Source organism: Poecilia mexicana, unplaced genomic scaffold (assembly GCF_051168715.1).
Source record: "Poecilia mexicana isolate PSO_F unplaced genomic scaffold, ASM5116871v1 scaffold_16, whole genome shotgun sequence".
Classification (NCBI taxonomy): Eukaryota; Metazoa; Chordata; class Actinopteri; order Cyprinodontiformes; family Poeciliidae; genus Poecilia; species Poecilia mexicana.
Window position 1 is genome coordinate 8,305,454 of NW_028263385.1, and position 18,994 is coordinate 8,324,447.

General features: G+C 38.8%; 1 protein-coding gene across 3 annotated transcripts; it reads right to left on the bottom strand.

Moving 5' to 3' along the window:
* Positions 1-1,345: 1,345 nt before the first annotated feature.
* LOC106907874 (polycomb protein SCMH1) lies at positions 1,346-18,612 on the bottom strand. 3 transcript variants are annotated; one of them, XM_088013802.1, is made up of 17 exons: positions 18,489-18,612; positions 17,813-17,932; positions 16,364-16,429; positions 16,084-16,161; positions 15,837-15,907; positions 15,501-15,735; positions 14,969-15,057; positions 13,959-14,202; positions 8,860-9,104; positions 8,164-8,373; positions 7,416-7,542; positions 6,372-6,572; positions 5,975-6,136; positions 4,714-4,836; positions 3,627-3,746; positions 2,972-3,099; positions 1,346-2,824 (listed from the first exon to the last, which is right to left on the bottom strand). In XM_088013802.1, the coding sequence occupies exons 3-17, from the start codon at positions 16,386-16,388 to the stop codon at positions 2,705-2,707; spliced, it is 2,178 nt and encodes a 725-aa protein (XP_087869928.1). In that variant the 5' UTR covers positions 16,389-16,429; positions 17,813-17,932; positions 18,489-18,612; the 3' UTR covers positions 1,346-2,704. The 3 variants fall into 3 exon arrangements, with proteins under 3 accessions (XP_087869928.1, XP_014829424.2, XP_014829652.2); XM_014973938.2 differs by having other exon boundaries at positions 13,959-14,205; XM_014974166.2 differs by lacking the exon at positions 3,627-3,746 and having other exon boundaries at positions 13,959-14,205.
* Between the last annotated feature and the right edge of the window lie 382 nt (positions 18,613-18,994).

Here is an 18,994-nt window from a genome sequence, read left to right on the forward strand (position 1 = left end):
CCTCATGGGTGATCGGTATCGGAAGGAAAAAACCTGATCAGCACATCTCTAGTTGCAACATAAGATGTGTAAAGTTTCAAGGGGTACGAATGGTTCTGGAAGACAATGTACTGTATATAATTGCCAGTTCAAAGCAATCAACCACTCTAGGACATTTAGCCCAAGGATAATCAATAAAAGTAAGCAGGGCTGTTAATACCTGTTTGCTGAGGGTTTAAAAAATGATAATTGGAAAACCATTCACAATTGGCATAACAAGCAATTAAATAATTTAAATGAGTCCTGAGTCTATCATGAATACCAATTACGGAGCATGATTACATACGTCTGGCCTTTTTATTATTTTTAGAAGGATGAGTTAATTGATTGGAGAAAAAAAATCTAGTTGCGCTTGAATCTGATTTCTTGCAGGCATGGCAGCCTGAGGAGTTGGATCTGAATTGGGATCCTTCACAGAGTAACTAACAGCCCCAGAATTGAGTTTAATTCATTATAACATGTCACCGTCCAGTTGAGCTCTTTAGACATGAACTATAGATGCAGCTTTGTTAACAAATACTCTTAAAAACCATGCAAGTGCATTTTCTGAAGCAATTTTCTATACAGAGCTAAACTTCAATTTCTAAATCAAAATTAGCCCAAAGAAATACTGCAACAATGGATTGCTACAGGCTTAACTGGTCTTAAATTTATAATATGAAGCTGACAAGCTGAACTAGAATCCAGTTTGAATGGCAAAGTTGTACAATAGCCTCTAGTCAAAACTGACAGACTGTCTGCAACCTTTCAGCATGTAAAACCATAATTTTCTTATTTTCATTCTAATCTTTAATAGGAAAGGCTAGCTGGAGACCTGCCTGAAATCTCATAAACCCTATACAATTAGAATTAAAGGAAGTCTTTTCTCAGGTGGAGGGCATAGTTGTAAAAATGTGTATAAAAACACGGAAATTGAACTTTTTTCTTTAAAAAAGCACCTTACACTCCAATTATTTTTCCTATCTTGAAACGAGCCTGAGGGGAAGCTTTAAATAGCAGAGAATTAATGAAATAACTTAGGAGCAATACAGCCGAAGCCCTGATAGTGGAGACAACCGCATGAAGCAGTTACATGGTGTAAAAATATCAGAGAACATCAAGCTGAGACTACCAGATGGAGAGATGGCCACCCAAGGTAGAGCATGTCAGTGACAAAGCATGACATGCAATAGAAAACAAAAACAGATCTGTACTGCCCTCTGTCGGTGGGCTATGTTGTTACACTAAATTAAACTAGTTAAAAAAAAAACCTTGCCTGACTTTACTTTATTTGTAATATTTGCAGTAAGAAATCTTTAACCACCAATCAATGTGAGCATATACTTTAATTTAAATAACTCAACATTTTTGTGACAAACTCAACACAAGAGTATAAACAGACAACTACATACCGTGTTGACATTGCAGCTCAAACAGAAGACAAATGGAATTATAAATTTATTAACATGCCAAGTATGACGCGTCTCGTCCCGTAGGAGCGCTAACGAAGTATAAAAATTAGAAAAGTACAAATAACAGCATTGTAAACAACATGTAGAAAAGAGAATAAAACTGCAAATCTGGAATAAAAGTTAATCATTCTCCTTTCATAAAATGATTTTTTTGATTAATGATTAATCTTGTAAATGCAAAAATTGTGCCTCAAACTGAGACTAATAGCAAAATTCCCAATTATTGGGATGCCTGTAGTGTTTTCTACTCTTGATTTAGGGGTTTCTGACTTTTTCAAATAACCCAACAATTAATATTGAAAAATACATTATAGAAGTACAAAATATGAAAATGTACAGGTTAAGTGTAACATTGTGGAAACAGGCTGAAAAACCCTTAAACTTTAAAAAAAATGTCTAGTTACACTGAAATGATTAAACATTGAGTGAGTTTCCTTGACTATCAATACAGACAACTGCAAAATTGAGAACACCTTCCCTGCTTCCAAAGGTTTTAAGAGGGAAAGCTGAAAAATGAAATGTACTTTATGATTTGATCATAACCAGTGAAGATAAAATATCTAAAGCTGGGGGAAAAAAATGGCAATAACTTCATAGAAACTGATGTGGCCATTCATCAATCTCATAAGGGATGATAGGTTTTTTGAAAACAATCTGAAACCCAGCCTTTTACACTGAGACCTTAAGTCACACATGAATTATTAATGTTAAAATATAACTGAATAAATACATAAGAGTTGCCAGAAGAAAATGTATGTCTAAAGAGGAAAATTGCAGCATAAAATTTGAAACAAAACTCTGCAGAGATGTGTCCAAACTGGGGGCATTTGGCCATCATGCACAGCAACATGATCAAACAGGTTGAAAATTTAAAAACAGCATATCAGCAAAACCACATAATTCCAACTGTGGTTCCATAAACCACTGAATCAAGGGCTGGACTTTGATTTTCTTCGACTATATTGACAGAAAAGGACATTTTTACCTAATGACTGTACATAACCGTGCTGCCTGTGAGCTGGATTGTGCTGCACAAAAACATTCCTCATTAGATGAGGAAAAAGAAGAACATGAAGACCAGACATACGGTGGTCAGATTAAAAATTGCTACATCAGTATATATCCTTTATGAAGTGCATGGTATCCCGACACTAGAAAAGGGAGACGGGGTAAGAGGGAAGCCCTTTTGGAGGCTGCTGCTGATTTCAGCCTCTTTAAGCTCGTTTAAGCTTGTCGATGTGGAAGGTTAGTTTGAGAGCGGGCCCAAGCTTCAGACCCATGTATTTCATCATCACGTCGCTGCGCAGCAACAGAAGGGCTTTGCCATCAATCTCCTGCAACAAAGGGAGAAAACCACACAAACCGCTTTAAGCACTACAGAAATACATGACTGCTACTCATTTCTATGGGAAGAATTTAAATAATTAGAATGAAAAAAGGCTATCTGATCTCTCTGATGAAAGAGCAAAAAGAACGCATACGTGTTTTCTGAAGAGATTGGCGTGAGGAGCCAGAACTGGGTCAATGTCTCGAATGTACTGCATGACTTCCTCGACAGTCCACAGATTTGGGTCCTGACCGCTGGGTCTGGGGCTCTCCCGAAAACTGCCTGAAAAAGAGAAAAAAAAATACTAAATTAAGACAAGGAAGGTTAGGCCTGAAATTTGTATTTTTAAGAATCCAACAATTATTTTCTTTTTCATAAAAAAAAAAAAAAAACATGTATTATATATATTATAATTCATTTAGAAAGGGGGGACAGGGACAGGCAGCTGAAGCCACATTCCACACGTTACATGTCAATTTGAACATCATTGAAAAGTATATTTATTTCAGTTGCTTAATTTAAAAAAGTGATTAGATTTGTTACAGAGGGTTATATCTGACACACTTATGTATTTTTACTCTGATGATTATGGCTTGTGGCACATACAAAAATCATTTTGTTTCTTAGAGTACTATAAAATACATGATTTTCAGATTTTACAATAAGACCAGTTAAAGTGCATACACATATCAGAAGCAATACAAAAACAAACACATTGACTTGATTTCTGATTATTTGCACACAAGTATGATATCAGAGACGGAATCTCTGAAAACTCGACAGGCAGAATGTTTTCCAGATCGTTCCACCTGCAGAGCTGTTATGGTGCAGCAGCCTGGAGGGAGATCTGAGGCCAGGCGTCAGACCCGGAGAGTTTGGGGAAAGTGGGATCTTTTTTAAGTGCTCCAATGCTGAAACGTTATTCTCACCTGTGCAAAAAAAAATTAAAAATACAAAAGTCGGAAGATTTTAACAGTGATACTGCTCCAACTTTCAGGGGTTTAAGTGTCTGTTATGGCCTTAAGTAAAAGAAAAAGGCCTTTATAAGGGGTTATTACCCCTTTATAGGAATCTCTTCAAGTATTCCATTAGCTTAATTAAAGTCTAAGGAAATTGAAAGATGATTAAATGATTAACCTCCTGCTCCAAAATTTAATACCACTCTACCAATCTATGAGCTACAGTTTAACTACCTCCTTTTATATGATCATTTAAAGCTTTACTGGACCAGTCAAAGCAGTCATTTTTAAATTAAAATCTTTACATAAAATGTGCTGAACCGAGAATTTAGAGCCATTTAATATGTATAATCCCAATGTTCGGAGAAGCTCCATCCATCGTAAATGTGCAAATTCAAACAAAAAAGGCATCAAAACATACACTGTATATATATATATATATAAAAAAAAAGATTGTAGAAAAGTATGACCACTACTGAGTCTTAATTCATTTCTTTCTGTGTTTTGAGAACACAAAGCTCTCAATTAACATTTAACAACACAAAATAATCAATAACCAAGTCAATTTATTCAATCAAATCTGATTTAAGTTTCTATTATGTTAGAAACCACAACTTTTGTAGAAATAGGGATTTATTTATTTATCTTATGAAAGTTAATCCTATAGAACAGAAAGAAATGACGTCAACATAATTATGCCCTCATTTTTAAAAACATTTATATTGGCTTTGAAAACTGACCATACACAATCAAGTAACACATCATTTTAATATTTAAACTCCAATTTATTCACAAACCCCCCACCCCCCAAAAAAAAAAACACACACTATTATTAATATATAAGTGATAACAGTGTTTCACATGGGCTGCCACACTAAATTAACAAATAGAAAGTCCTCTTCTAGACTAAATGACTATAATAATAAGTCTTGCATACCGTCAGTGGAGTGCCTGGGGAGTTTAGCTAGTTTGGAAGTTAGCGGACCGTTGAAGTCCTGTTGGAAGCGCTTTGTGCCTTTGCCTGGGCCGGCGGTCAGGGTGTCTCCAAAACCTCTCCTCTCTGAAATCAGCACATATGGAGCACAGATCAACAGCTGATTCAGAGTTACAAAAACAGTTGCTATATAAATGAGCTGACCAGATGGCATAAAGCACAGAAACCTCCCCCCCCCCCAAAAAAAAACAGGCTTCTCATTTAGGGAAGAATGCAGGGAGGCAAAAACAACCTGGGCAAGGTCAGAGAAAAACACTTAGACACTCAGTGATCTAGTGGCTACTCATTTAGGGTAGATGTTTATACAGTTATCAGGCTTTAAATATGAGTTATATGTAACTAGAGCAGACTAAGACAAACAACCTAAATTGGAAAAAAATATAGTTGTTTTAATGCATTACTATAAGGACAACAGAAGTTTCCCGACTAAAGAAAATCAGCCATGCTGTTAAATTGAAATTGGGAAAATTCCAGCTGATGCAGCCCACCTAGTGATGAGATGAGCATAAATAATGTGCATGTGGTGATATTCCACATGACAAACCAACGTGAGGCAAAAACAATTTAAATTCTGACTGTTTTTAATCAGTCTATTAATGGTCTGAAGCTGTTCATTTTGTCTTATATTTTGTCAACCTGGAGATTCTGATCATTGTTTTGTGGCTCAACACAGTTGAATATGTTTCAGATAGCAAATATAATGTTCTAACAACATAATAGCTGCTATAGAACATGCTCGGTTATTTCTGAAAGTATTGTTGTAGCCATTTGTAAAGCCAAATAGCTACAAAAAATGTTGAGTAAAGGTGCATCTCACTCTCCTGAGTGAAATGCACATAAAATAAAAAGCATTAATGCCCCCCCCTCCTCTCTGTTTTGATATCATCATTTGATAAATTCTACTCCTAGCATGTTCTTTTAGTGGTTTCCATTAATCATGTGGACATAAAATTATTGGAAGACTTGGTCTCCTGCTTCAGAAACTAAGAGCAAGGCTTAAAAAAAAACATTTTCTATTAAGAGCTAAAAGCGGTCGTCCTATCTGTCCACATACTAGCAGTCTTTTAAGCTCGTATCTGAAAAATGTGCCCTGTGGTTACAGCTTTGATATATTTTTTTTTATTGAAGTCTAGACACTAAATTAAAGTTTAAAACACTGTATGATGCAAATGAACGGCCACGACGGGAGAACAGTGGATCTGACCTGCAGAGTACGAGTGGTGAACACTTCCTCTGGCCACAGGCTGGCTGCCGAACAGAGCATCGCAGTGAAGGTTGTGACAGAGTTTTTCCAAGAAACGGAGGACGTATGTGACACTGCTGACCGTCGGGAGGGTCAGGGTGTGCTGCTGCTGGTCAAAGAAGGCTGAAAAAAACAAACAATATGCTAGGTGGTTGTGGCAATTCACTCGTTTATTTTTAACATCTCAATTTAATATTTATATGCCAAGCAATCCCTCATTTTCCCTTAAACAGGTCCTCAACTTAAGCACTGCAATCTGCTTTGATTGAAGTGCAACACTGGTTTAGAAAAACAAATCAGTTTAAAGCAAAGCCTGAGATGAAAAAATGCGTTTATTTTTTCAATGTTCAGTCCACACCTGAAATGACCTCGCCCCCTTGTCCCGACTTGAGGCAGGAGAAGACTGTAGCCTGGTTGTGGGCGGAGTCCACGCAGGCCTGGACGCACTGCTGCAGCACCGAGGAGGCTCGGCCCGGGCCAAAATGGTCCGGCAGCTGCTGGATGCGCCGCTGGTCCAGGTGAGGTCCCACCTTACCGTACTTATTTAGATAAACACAAACTTCAGGAACGAAAAAAAAAAAAATACAAAAAAAGTGGTTTTATTAACTAATAAATCAAAATGTTTTACAAGTGTGTAAAGGTATTAACTGTAGATAATTTACATCAAAACAAGTGTCTTTGTAACATCCAGTGGCGTAGCAAAAATGATTCCTGTCTCCACTGTAGCTGCATGAGAAATCTTAACGTTCCCAAATAGTAGAGTTTAGTGGCAGAGTCCTCTGCCGTTAGTTCTGGTTAAGGCTGCACATAAAGCAGCACCAACACCAGTATCGGCCGATATTAGTCATTTTTTAACGCATCAGAAACAGCTGGTCCTGTGGTATGGATTTTGTTTGGTTATGTAGCAGTGATTTGCAGTGTGGTTGGGTATTTTTCAATATCAGCTACAGATTGCAAAACCAATATATTAATGTCAGATATCAATAATGGCCCAAATGTTCATATCAGTGCAACCCCTGTTTTAGTGTCACTTTTTGGAGTTGCGCTACATTGCAGACCTAGTTGCACACAAACGTTTCCTGCATGTGTTCAGGTGTAAAACAACACTGTATTTGTTCTGTGCATGTGTGAACAAAACAGCATATCCTGTACAGGACTGCAGTGGATAGTTTTGGTAGATTAGACGTACCGTTACACCTCTAGTAAAACACAACCTTGGATATTTTACTGCTAAGACAACACAAAGTAACTGATAGTGTGCATGTAAACAAAAGCAGAAATATGTCACACCGAGCTCATCTGAAATGCACTTAATATTCAAAAACAACAAAACTAAATGCTAAAAATAATAAACTTTTTCTGGACCCGTGGCTATTTTCTTTTTTTTTTTTTTTTTTTTTACCAGTGGGAGCCTGAAGTGCAGAGTTGGGAATAGTTGCGTTGTCTTGGGGTACAGTACTGGTGTCCGGCTCTGGAGTGCTGCTGGTGGGAGACGTTGGGACCAGATTAGGTAGAACTCGTGGTTTTCTCTGCATGAACATACAAAAATTACAACGCTTAAGCGATGAATTACCAGAGGATTATTTAATGAGAAAAATCAATTCACATACACACCCCACTAGTAAGAGATTTACTTCTAAAAATAAATTTTAAAACTTGTAATTTTCCTTCCAATTCACAAATATGCACTTTTTAAGATGGTGCATCATGCAAAATCTGAATATAATACATTGAAATTTGTAATTTAAATTTCTACGATATTTTAGCAAAGCTATGTCAGATTGGACCATAAACTACTGTTAACTTTTCCAATAGAAAATGTTCATATATTTGTTCCCAACAAGATATAAATCAAAACAATCTAACAATTTAAGTGAAGCCTTTGCTTTGATTAATAAAGTGATGGCAACATTCATCTTCCAGGGAAGAGGTTATAATAAATGTGAAAGCTGTGACAGATTCCTGACGCAACCAACATCTAAATATGTAAACATATATTTTTATGTTAGGTAAATGATCACACACTTTATACGATACTCTTAAAAATGACTATGACTATTTTTTTATAGCCATTTATCCTTAAAAAAAAATCTATAATCTTAGATCCTAGTGATCTATTTACGATAACGTTTCTGTTTCTGGACAAATACCTTGCTGCCAGGTTTGGGCCCTCGTTTCTTTGGGATCTTGATTGGTTCTGGTTCTGGTTCTGCCTGGGCTTGGGCCTGGGCCTGCTGTAGAGCAATCCTCTGAGCCCAACTAGCAAGCAGTCTGCCTCTGGTTCTCCCTGGTCCAGCTGCTGGCCGTCCTGGACCGGTCAGAGAGTCCTCAAACCAGCCATCTCTCTTTCCCCATCCCAGCTGTAAATACAGTGGAAAGGTCAGAGCAACAACTCACTTACTAATATAATAAAAAAAAAGTAGCACAATAAAAACTGCAACATCAGAGTTGCTTCAGAAACTCATGCTCAGCTCATCTTAATGACCATTAAAACCAAACCAGAAGCCTTCACTTCAGAAGGTAGTCTGATTTTCACAGTCCAAAACTGGAAGGAAAGCCTTAAGCTTTTAGTCATTAACTGAAAAATGAAACCCTTACCAACTGTTTAAAATAACCCAATCACCTTGTTATTGTCTCATCAACAACATAATAATTTAACAAATAACAAAAGCCCTTTCATTCTGTGATCTAGATGCAATCTACATGGAATAGGGGTTGAAGTCGACTCTTACAAACGTCCATGTGCTCCCAAGAGCAGCTAGCAACATGCTACAATAGCTCAATGTGTTTATGGCTCACTGCTCCAACACAGACACAGAAGCATGTACTGCCCGACACTCGCCTACCTTGCTGCCTGGCTTAGGACCTCGTTTCTTGGGGATCTTGATGGGCTCCAAATCCTTTCCTGGCTGGACGCTCTGTGATACCAACGTAGAAGGCTTTTGGCTCCAGGGTCCCGTGATCTTTGTTTTCCTGCGGCCGGGCTTCCGACCTCTCTGACCTGGAGGTCTGCCCACCGTCGGGGTGGGATTCATTGCTGGGGTTTCCACACTACCTTCTGTCGGTGTCCCAAGGCTCTTTGGCAGCACAGCTGAACCGGCAGAGATTGATAAGCACACAGTGTATAGTTTGAATAAAACTCCTGTCACCGGTACTATCAGCATCTGAGACTGTCTCAATCTGGATGTCTCCTGCAAATGATGAATGTAAAACACAGCGATGGAAAAGTCCAAATTTCTTCAATTGAACTTATATATGATGAAGATGAAAGCCCCTCATACAAAACGGAATGACACAGAAGCTCTTTGTGTTTTGTGAATTAAGCAGCAGCCCAGACGCCATTACAGACATCTACTTTGTTCCTAAAACTTTTCAGAGATATTCCAAGAGGACGTAATATTGGTTGCAAGCTTAGATTTTCCCACAGGAATTTCTCCAGTACATCTGCAGATGAAAATGTAGGAACAAACCAGCTAAAGTCCTATATACAGTGTGTCTGTAGTTGAGTTTCATAGCGTCTTACACATTTTCTTCTGATCTGCACTTAGCTTTCTGCTCACTTGTCTGTATTTTGGACTGTGCTATTCTGATAAAGACAGAAACCATTGTCTTTATCTAAACTGCTTTTTTTTTTTACAAAGTGAAAAAAATAAAGAAAACTAAACGGTCAGCATACTTTCCAGGAAATTTCACATGTTCATTCTACATAGTACCACTTCTCTATTTGTTTTTTTTTTTGTTTGCAGAACAAAATGTTATTCAAAACACTTGAACATGTGCAGCAGTGTAACTCAGAGGTCAAACAAACTCAGATAGTTTCACTCTCTCGGAGCTGCTTCAGGAATGACAAAGTACACTTCAAACTGTAGAGTTCTTGACATTGAGAGAGTAGAAAGGAGAGCGGAAAGAAAAGAGCAAAGCAAGAAAAGCACTACCTTGTGCAGTTAAGACAACTTTGTGTTGCTTCACAGGTATTGTTAAAAGTTTTTCAATAAAATAATATTAAACATTGAAGGTTATTGTGACCTTATAACAGCTAACATTGTTAGTTATTTATTTAAAATCCGCATCGGCCAAGATCAGAGTCAGCAGTTCTGAGTTTTTAACGATTGGTGAAAACAGCACCGATTGTGCTGTTTTAAATAATACAACGCCTAGGTTTGTTGTATTATTTGGCAGGGCTAAAGATTAGCAAAACACACGATGCGCAATAAAGTTGGTAAATGTCATGATGACAATATGATTTGCAGCACAGAAATATTCAACACAACAGTGCTGATGTCTTTCTGTTTTTTGTTGCGTTTCCATACAGATTCCAGTCAATGAAAAACAGTTTTACTGGTTACATTTATGGATACAACTTAACTGTAGTTTCTTAATAAATTTACATCCAGGCAATGTAAATGTCTGATTGTTCAATAACAAACAGTCACCAGCCAAATTATTCATGGCACACAGCCTGATACTGGTGCTAATTAAAAGACTATTATTTACTTCAGTTCAAACAATTATTTGAAATATAGATTTTGGAACATGATTTGTTAGGTTTCCTGATTATATTTGAGCTCACTAAACGAATGACATGCAGTACGACTGACTTAAAATTGTTTCCAGGCTCCAGCTAAGCATTGGGAATCTGAAGTTAAAAACGAGAATGTGTTGAAAAAGAAAGGCTTATATCTGCCTTTAAGTTAGAAATGGATACAACTAAAGCCTGAAATGCACAATCGCCTTTTAAATCCTATGATTAAATCTTAACAGACAAAAATATTCCAAAACTCCTCTGTAAAAACACACTCTTCCTCCGACGGTGGCAAAACTCACATCAACCTCTGAGAGAACAACCACATGGTCAAACATTAAAGAGAGCCAACAACATTAAAACAAGCCAAGCAAGCGATGCACTTTGCCATCAGGAAAGTGCGCCGTGCGTGCGAAAACAACCACAGACAAAAAAAAGGAAGTTAAAGTGTAGTGAAGATTTCTGCTTTTAAATGCACCTGCGGGTCTGTGCGCACACACAGGCTCGCACACATGCACTGCACAAACAAAACTGTAGCGGTGTTCACCCTGAATCGACCACTGGCAGATTTGTGAGAGATATGGCCACATTCATTAGCGCAGGTCTTGGCCCGTGGGGTTGTATTTAATAAACACTTTCACACAGCAGCGGCGGCGATCAATGCAACGGTCGTCTGCAGGCTGCTGCTACGTCTCAGGAGGGACCAGCAGCTCGGCTGGGAGAAAATCACCTGATTGATCCCAAACTGATTCGAACTGAACTCTTGGTAACATATTTAAAAGTGTAAAGAGCTTGAGGTTACAATCAATCGCAGTTGTTGTAAATACAGCCGAATGAATGCATTACAAGCAAGCTCCTGTCTTCCCCCTCCTTTGAGTTCACCGAGTTCACAATGACACCACTGCCAGCATCATATTACAGCAACATTACTTCCAATAAAGAGGATTTTAATTTCTTACCACTGCAGTTGTAATTTTATTAAATTAACTCACCCCACAGCTCAAACACAAAACCCAAAAGTTTGAGGCTGTCTGCGCTGATGTCCTCAGATTCACCCTCTCTTGATGTCCGATCCTCTTTTCCCTCGCCTCCTCTGCAATACTCCTCCTTCCGCTCCTTGGCGATCCACCCCTCTTCCTTTCTCCCCTCCCTCCATCTAGTAACAATGTAAACAATTCATCTTGCAAGGCATTTGCCTGTCTTTTCTCTCTGCTTCCTGCCACTCTGCTGAAGGAAACTCTTTCCAAGGTGTTTAATCAGACTCTGGATGCCAGAGCGTCAAAGGGAGAGGGGCCTGTGGAGGGGCACCCAGCCTCGCTTCAACCACGTCACAGTCCAGTCTGCCAGCTGGGTGGCCGCCAGACCTTCATAAAACACTAGCAGTCCACAGAAAGAGCCCAGCCTCCACATTTCCCTCCTTTCTTTCCCTCCTTCACATGCGAGGGACTCTACAGATGAGAAGGGCTGACCTTGTGGCAGACAACCCTGGTCTCACTACTTCCTATGAAGTTTCCTGTGCGATAAACGGCTGTGCTCTTGTTTCAAGTCCTAACCGAATCTCATGTCTTGAGCTAAAGAGAAGAAAAAACAAAATAACATGGCTGCCACTTCTGAAATGTTACAGCTTTAAAAACCAAGAGTGTCCTGCTTAAGCAAACAATAAAAATAACTTATCATGAAGTTAGATGTCATAGGAGTTGTAAACGCGCTCCTTTAGATGAAAAGCAGACCCAAAAGAGTATAAACAGCTTAAACAGCAATGAGACGAAGCCATATGATGCTAAAAATGTAAAGGCAGAATTCCAGTCAGACAGACTCCTGGCTTCAAGCATGACACACATATTTTAGAAAAGCTCACCGACACAAAGCAAGTCAAAGAGAAATCACGACATCTGAAGCGTCTCACTGCTGTGTCCATGCTTCCTGTTAATAGTTAGACATTTTTAGACTAGAGCACATGTTTAAGGGGAACAAAGTTGCTGTAGGAGGACGTGGTGAGCGAATGGGTTTGGCAGATTTGGAGCCCCATTAACACTGTTCTGTTTTTAGCTGCCATAGAGGCCGTGCACATGCCTCAGATTGGCTCGTGGGAGTGGTTTAATGAGCTAAAAAGGAGAACTGCTAGAAAGATATTCAGAGATGCAACAATTATGCTTTTTCTGGCCAATACTGACTTCAGGTTTTTGGTTCTGAAGATTATTGCTGATTATCAATTCTGGAATTATTTTGTATTTCCCTTTTTTTTAATGTTTAAATGCTTGGATGTAAAAAGTATGATGTTAACATCTTACAAACTAAGAAGTACATAAGATATCAGCAGTTTTAGTACAAAAGATGCATTTTGTTCAGTCATATTTCTTTTCCAGTTTAAAGTGAGAATATTAACAACATTAAAATTAATCTTTGTAAACAAGTGGAACGCTTCAGTAGTTCCTCCTTCTGGGATTCAATGGAAAACCAGGTGTTTTGGTTTAGTACAGTTCCCAACATACTGACCATACCATGCAACTCTCACCAATGCAGCAACAAAAATAAATCAAAACCAAACCATTGACGATGCTACGGCCAGTTCTTTACTGGTTTTACACCACAGGCTTGGTTTCTCAGAGACAGTGTGGAGGACTGCGGTGCTAGGATGCAAGTCTTCCACACAAATCTCATTATTTCTCAGATTACACAATGTCTTAATTTATTAACCATGCTAATCAGCTGGCAGTGTTCTCAAACATTACCAGTTGTGCGTCGATGTTCTTTGATAGTTACACACAGTCTTTAAAATTGTCCTTAATATCCCCACCTGGGACATCACAAGACAACAGAGTCAGAAACTGTGTTGATGGATACAGTGACTGTAACCGCAGCTTCATGCTGCACATTGGCCGCCTTAAAGTATATGATAGGTGATAGCAATAAAAAAAAAAAAAATTTAAAAGCAGAAATATGAAGTATTCCTGTGCCAAGTTCAGCTTTATTAAACTCCTTTTGTCTTATATTGCTTGGTGCCTAAAGTTATGTGATTGGTTATGTGATTGAGATAAGACACCACCCCCCTGTGGCCCTGCAGGGATGAACGAGAATAGAGGACGGATGGAGGGATCTGTCCACTCTGTGAGCCTTCCTCTGGTTTCTGACCACAGTGATTTTCTTCCTTTGGCTCAGTGAGTGAAACAGCACCAATTTATCAGTACCAGCAGAAATACACTGGAGTTAAGCAAGAAGCAGCAGCACTACTTTGGCACTGGAAGCAGTTTGGTGGAAAGAAATCCCACATTCTCGTCCAACTTTAACACTTTAAGACATAACAGTCCACAATGGCTTCAATATTGCTGAAAAGACAGTTCTCTCCCTTAATGTTTCCACTAGTCGTACAAACAAACAAAAAAAAAAAAAATATGCAAACTATGCAACAGTTGGGGTCCAAACCTTTGGTGCCAGGCGGTTGAAGGTTGTCTCCAGTGAGGGAACACCAGCCGACTGGGAATATGTCCCGCGAGTCATAGCGGCAGTAGTAATCAAAGGCTCCACGCCATCCGTCAAAGGTGACCAGCACCTCAACTCCACGCAATGCGCCGACCGTCGCCGGGCAGATAAAGTGTGGATTTTTCCGATCCACCGCCTCCAGCTTCATTCCCACCTGGAAAGAGTTTTGCTCTGGAGCGGGAGGCTCCTGCTGGGGAAGACAGAGACACAAAGGGAGTCAGATATTGATTATTGGGTGCAAAGAATATATCTGCTGTGACAGAGAGGCAGAAACTTGTGCTCCGTTCTTCTGTGAAAGATTGGACCCTCTTATGCCGATTTTAGCAAATTCTGTTTAAGAGCTGTTAACACATGTATAAAGATAAAAAATATATATATATTAAAAATGTTTTATAGTCATTTTGCTGTAATTATTTGTATTAGAGGCAGAGGCAACATAATGATGTGAGAGAGAGCAGTTGTTACAAACAGGGTTTTACTAATATCTGAAATAGAGAAAATTATAGTTGATATTTTTACAGTCAATGACCTTTTATAATAGCAATTTTAGTGTGACTCACATTATTAGAACTGCAGACACTGTGTGAATTTCCTATAGAACATAGAGCCTAACTTAACTGACATCTCCAATTGGTTGTATTTCCAAATCTAGCAAGTTTCAACAGAGAGTAGAAGTCTTGCTTCCTATCCTGCAGACTAAATGAACTGCATGTTTCAACATGTTGCAATAAATAAAGTCTCCTCCTTAATGCCATCTTACACCTATATGGTTCCTCTAAATTCACTGTAAACACATTCCAGGGCTGCCCAAATCTAAACTTTTGCAGGACTTGCAGTTTTTTGTGTTTCTGTCAATAAGGGAGTAGCCAAATAACTAAACATGTTTATTTTACCCTCCACACAAACTCAAGCATGTTTTTCTGAACAGGTTTTTTTTTACTTTGTACAGGTACCTTGTGAAAAATGCGAGAGGGAGCCATTTCAGCCCCATTTAACGTCTTCAGCAGAAACATGGGCCAGGAAGACGCATTGAGACGGAAACCTGAAAGAGATAGTCATTTGATTTAGGACTGAATGATTAAATCTGTGTTACAAACCACAGGGAGGCAGAAATGATAACTTAACAGGAAACAATTGTTTTTACTTTAATCTGTCCAGAAATATGTAAATAGTTCTCCTGCTTGTGAATTGATAAATAACCTGACAAAGAAAATTGGTCACAAAACTGTCAGACGTCATTTATTTTTCTCATAGATGGAAGAAGGAAACATTTTTAACTACTTTTCAAAAGTACAAAAAAAAAACAAACCACACACTAAAGATCATGTTTTTTCAGAATTAATACAGAAATAACTAAGGCATTCCAAAATGTGACACAAAATTATTGACATGCAGAAACATAATGCAGTTAGTGACCTCTAGAGGACAAACTACAGAAAGCCTCGCTAAGACAAAGTAAGAAGCCTCTGCATGTTTTCCTCTCACCTAGCGGCGGCTGGAGCATGCCTCCGCTTTTTTCACAGCTGCCAATTGGCTGGATCTCCGAGGAATCCACCAGGCGCCAAAAGTCGTTCTTATTGTCTGACCCGTCGAGGCGCAGTCGCAGTCGCGAGCCCGTCAGGCCGACCACTGTGGCGATGCAGGTGGACGTGGTGTTCCTGGGGTCCTGGGCCTCCAGCTTCATCCCCACCTTGAACTCGTTAAGTGGAGGAGTCGGACTCTGTGTGGTGATGACACACAGATGAGCCGGGTAAAAAAAGCGGCAAAACTGTAGAGTGGCGAAAGGAGAAATTTGAGCTAAAATTGAGAAGCTGTTATCACCTGTTTGAAACATGAAGAAGGAGCAGCAGTAGCCCCGGTTTCTTTCAAGTATTTCTCCCAGCTGAAGTGCCCTGCAGCAGAAAAAGTTGAAAGTATGAAGGTAAATCTACTGCATGTCAGACCAAAAACATAACATAACACGCTTGGGGTTTCTATGATCAATATAAAAATTGCAGCTATACTTATTAAATGACATAAACAACAGAACATCATTTTTAAAGCAGTGACTTGTCCCGGTTATTGGTACCTTGGTACTGTGAGGGCACCCGGGAGGGCCGTCCACTCCGAGCATGCTTGATAATTCGGGCGTCTTTCCATTCTAGAGCTGCAAAACAAGGGTTGCAAAACAATCTCTTTTTCTTAAATTCCTCATTTGTGTCTTGCAATAACTGGCAAATATCCCTGCTCAATGTATCAACTGGGGATGGTTTTAACATCCAATTTCTATGCTTAAAGAGTAGCATAAAAGTGAACTATCAAGAATGAGAAGCAAGATTGACTGCTGCGTATTGTTTCCAGACTCCTACCTTTTTGTGGCACAGGTTTCCTCATGCTCCAACAATATAGACCAGCTAACACACCAGTGTTCTCCTCTGGAAAGGCAAAATAATCTCATATAAACAAAATAATTCATAATAATACATTTGGGAAATCTGTGTATCTAAAAGAAAATTAAGATAGTGGTGACAGTTATGCCATTAAAAACCAGGAAATAAGCATTACAGTGTGAATATAATTTTTAATCTTAAAGCTCAATGCTGTTAGCTACTTTAACCCAGAATGATACAGACTAATATGAAAAATCACATAATAGGAGTGAGATTAATATGTATAAGTGCTTTACCGGTACGAGTTCAGGCTGAATATGGGACAACATCACAGTTAAACACTGTTAACCAAAAAAAATGTCTATAAAGTATAATTATGCATTAACCTGCACACAAATTATTAGTTTCTACTAACTGAATTGAACCCACTGATGACAGTCAGCAGCTCTAAGAGTTGAATTTTCAGTCCACAATTAAGTAAAATTATTGATGAATTATTTAGTAGCCTGTGTTATAATTTCTCATGAAGATGTTGCATAATCTGCTAGTTATTTCTTGTACCTTGCTCGACATCTCAGTCATATTTCCATTTATGCAAAGTAACTGTCCCCAACCTTTGTCTTGTTTTTATGAACATGACGCAGCAATCAATCGACAAAAGAATGAAATTAGTCAAATCTCTCTTGATTCATTCATAAAGTGCATTGAGTTCCACCAAACAGTGTACCAGTGTGTGAATCATATGTACTTTGATGCACCTTCTGAGTTTAATAAAAAAAATAAGATAGTTGGACATGTTTTAATATATAAATGGGGGTAATTCTAAATATATTTTTTTATTTCCAAACTACAATGGAGGTCGCTCTTTTATTAAATATCATCCTCATTAAAAATGAAATGCATCAAAATCAGAAGCAGCTGATCAAACAGTAAAGAGAACCAGAAATTGGTATTGGCCAACAAATCCAGATTGGTGCATCTCTACTCCTAACTGTAAAGACAGTAGTTTAACATACTGATTGTTTAACAGGTTCTTAAAGTATGTAAGGGAGACAAGAGTAGAATTAGGATTGCAAAAGATGAAAGGTTAACACTTAAAATCAGTCAACGCCCTGCCCGTCATCATAGGAACAGGTCAGGGTTAAACTAATATGGACAAGCTCTTCAAGAAACTCATTAAGAAGCTTAATAATATAACAAACATACCCAAAATATAATAATAGCAATCTATGCAGCAGCCACAGCTTTACTACAGGCTAAAAACAAAGTAAGAGAAACAAAGCAAAACAGTTAATAATCTAGCAAATTTTTCCAACAAAAATATAATCGCTGTATGAATGCTTTCATTAATTAACTAAGCTGAATAAATATGCTTTGACAAAGGATTCAGTTTCTGTTAAATTGTGCAAGTCTGATAAACAAGCTTACCTTAAAACTTCATAACCGTTGGACAGCCTCTCTCTTCCCCTTTCAATAGAAATGCGCCTTTTTCCTCCGCCAAGGGGGATGGCGTCCGAATTAAAGCGACCCCGCTCCTTGTTTTCAAAGCTGGAGAAGCGACAGGAAGACTGGCGTTAGACACTCGTCCCCCCTGATGCTAACACAGGGGACCTGCTGATTTACCCGTCTGGCTTCTATATCTGGGGGACTGTACGCTGCTGTAAACGGACACACTATCGCAGCTTACATTCCCATAAACAAATCCAGATCCCCAACACAAAGCCAAACACATGGAAACCCCCTCCTTCGTTTTCTCCTGTGCTATTTTTTCACAATATTTTCATTTAGCAGCAAAAACATGCGAAGTGCTCTGCATTACAGGTAGCGTAATATTTGAAATTAAAACAAGTAGTGCATGAAATACAACATGCATGCAGTTAGTGGACACGCAACATCCTACAGGATTCGCTAAACACATGCAACCAGACATGCCCACTCCACTGGAAGCTAGCCTAGCATGCTAACTCCCTGACCCGATGGCAAATATTAGCATTAGCAAAACCGGAGCCCAGCGGGACCGCTGAGTTCATCCAACGGTAGTCCGGACTCGACCCTGAGCGGAACCTGAAGCGAGTCGCCCGTCGGTTGGTCCGGGGAAGTTTACCTTGCTTTGTAAGGTAGAAATGTATTTCAAACGTAGATTTACCGCTTGTCCGCCATTTTTTTTAACAAGATGAGGAGGGGGTGTTTTGCCAGCATTTCTACTTGGACGGGCAGGCAGGCGGACGGTGAGACTGCAGCAACAAACTGCAGAACAACGCCTACTAGCGGTCATAATGCAATGCAATACAATACAATACAATTTCTATCTATCTATCTATCTATCTATCTATCTATCTATCTATCTATCTATCTATCTATCTATCTATCTATCTATCTATCTATCTATCTATCTGTCTGTCTGTCTGTCTGTCTGTCTGTCTGTCTGTCTGTCTGTCTGTCTGTCTGTCTGTCTGTCTGTCGACAATAAAGTAAAGTCTGCATTCCAATGAGGCTCATTTTTCAGATTAAAAGTTGAACTATGAACTGAATTAATGATGAATAACAAGCATCAACTCTGATACAAGTATACACAAGTATGAACTTACTATTTATTTTATGTTGCTTTCC

What these genes read in the sequence shown, in the direction of transcription:
- LOC106907874 (XM_014973938.2), bottom strand. Translation starts at nt 16,388, where the DNA reads ATGAGGAAACCTGTGCCACAAAAAG. An exon ending in GAAACCTGTGCCACAAAAAG is followed by an intron (nt 16,162 to 16,363) that starts GTAGGAGTCTGG and finishes CTTGTTTTGCAG; the next exon opens with CTCTAGAATGGAAAGACGCC. An exon ending in CATGCTCCAGCCGCCGCTAG is followed by an intron (nt 15,058 to 15,500) that starts GTGAGAGGAAAA and finishes TATCTCTTTCAG; the next exon opens with GTTTCCGTCTCAATGCGTCT.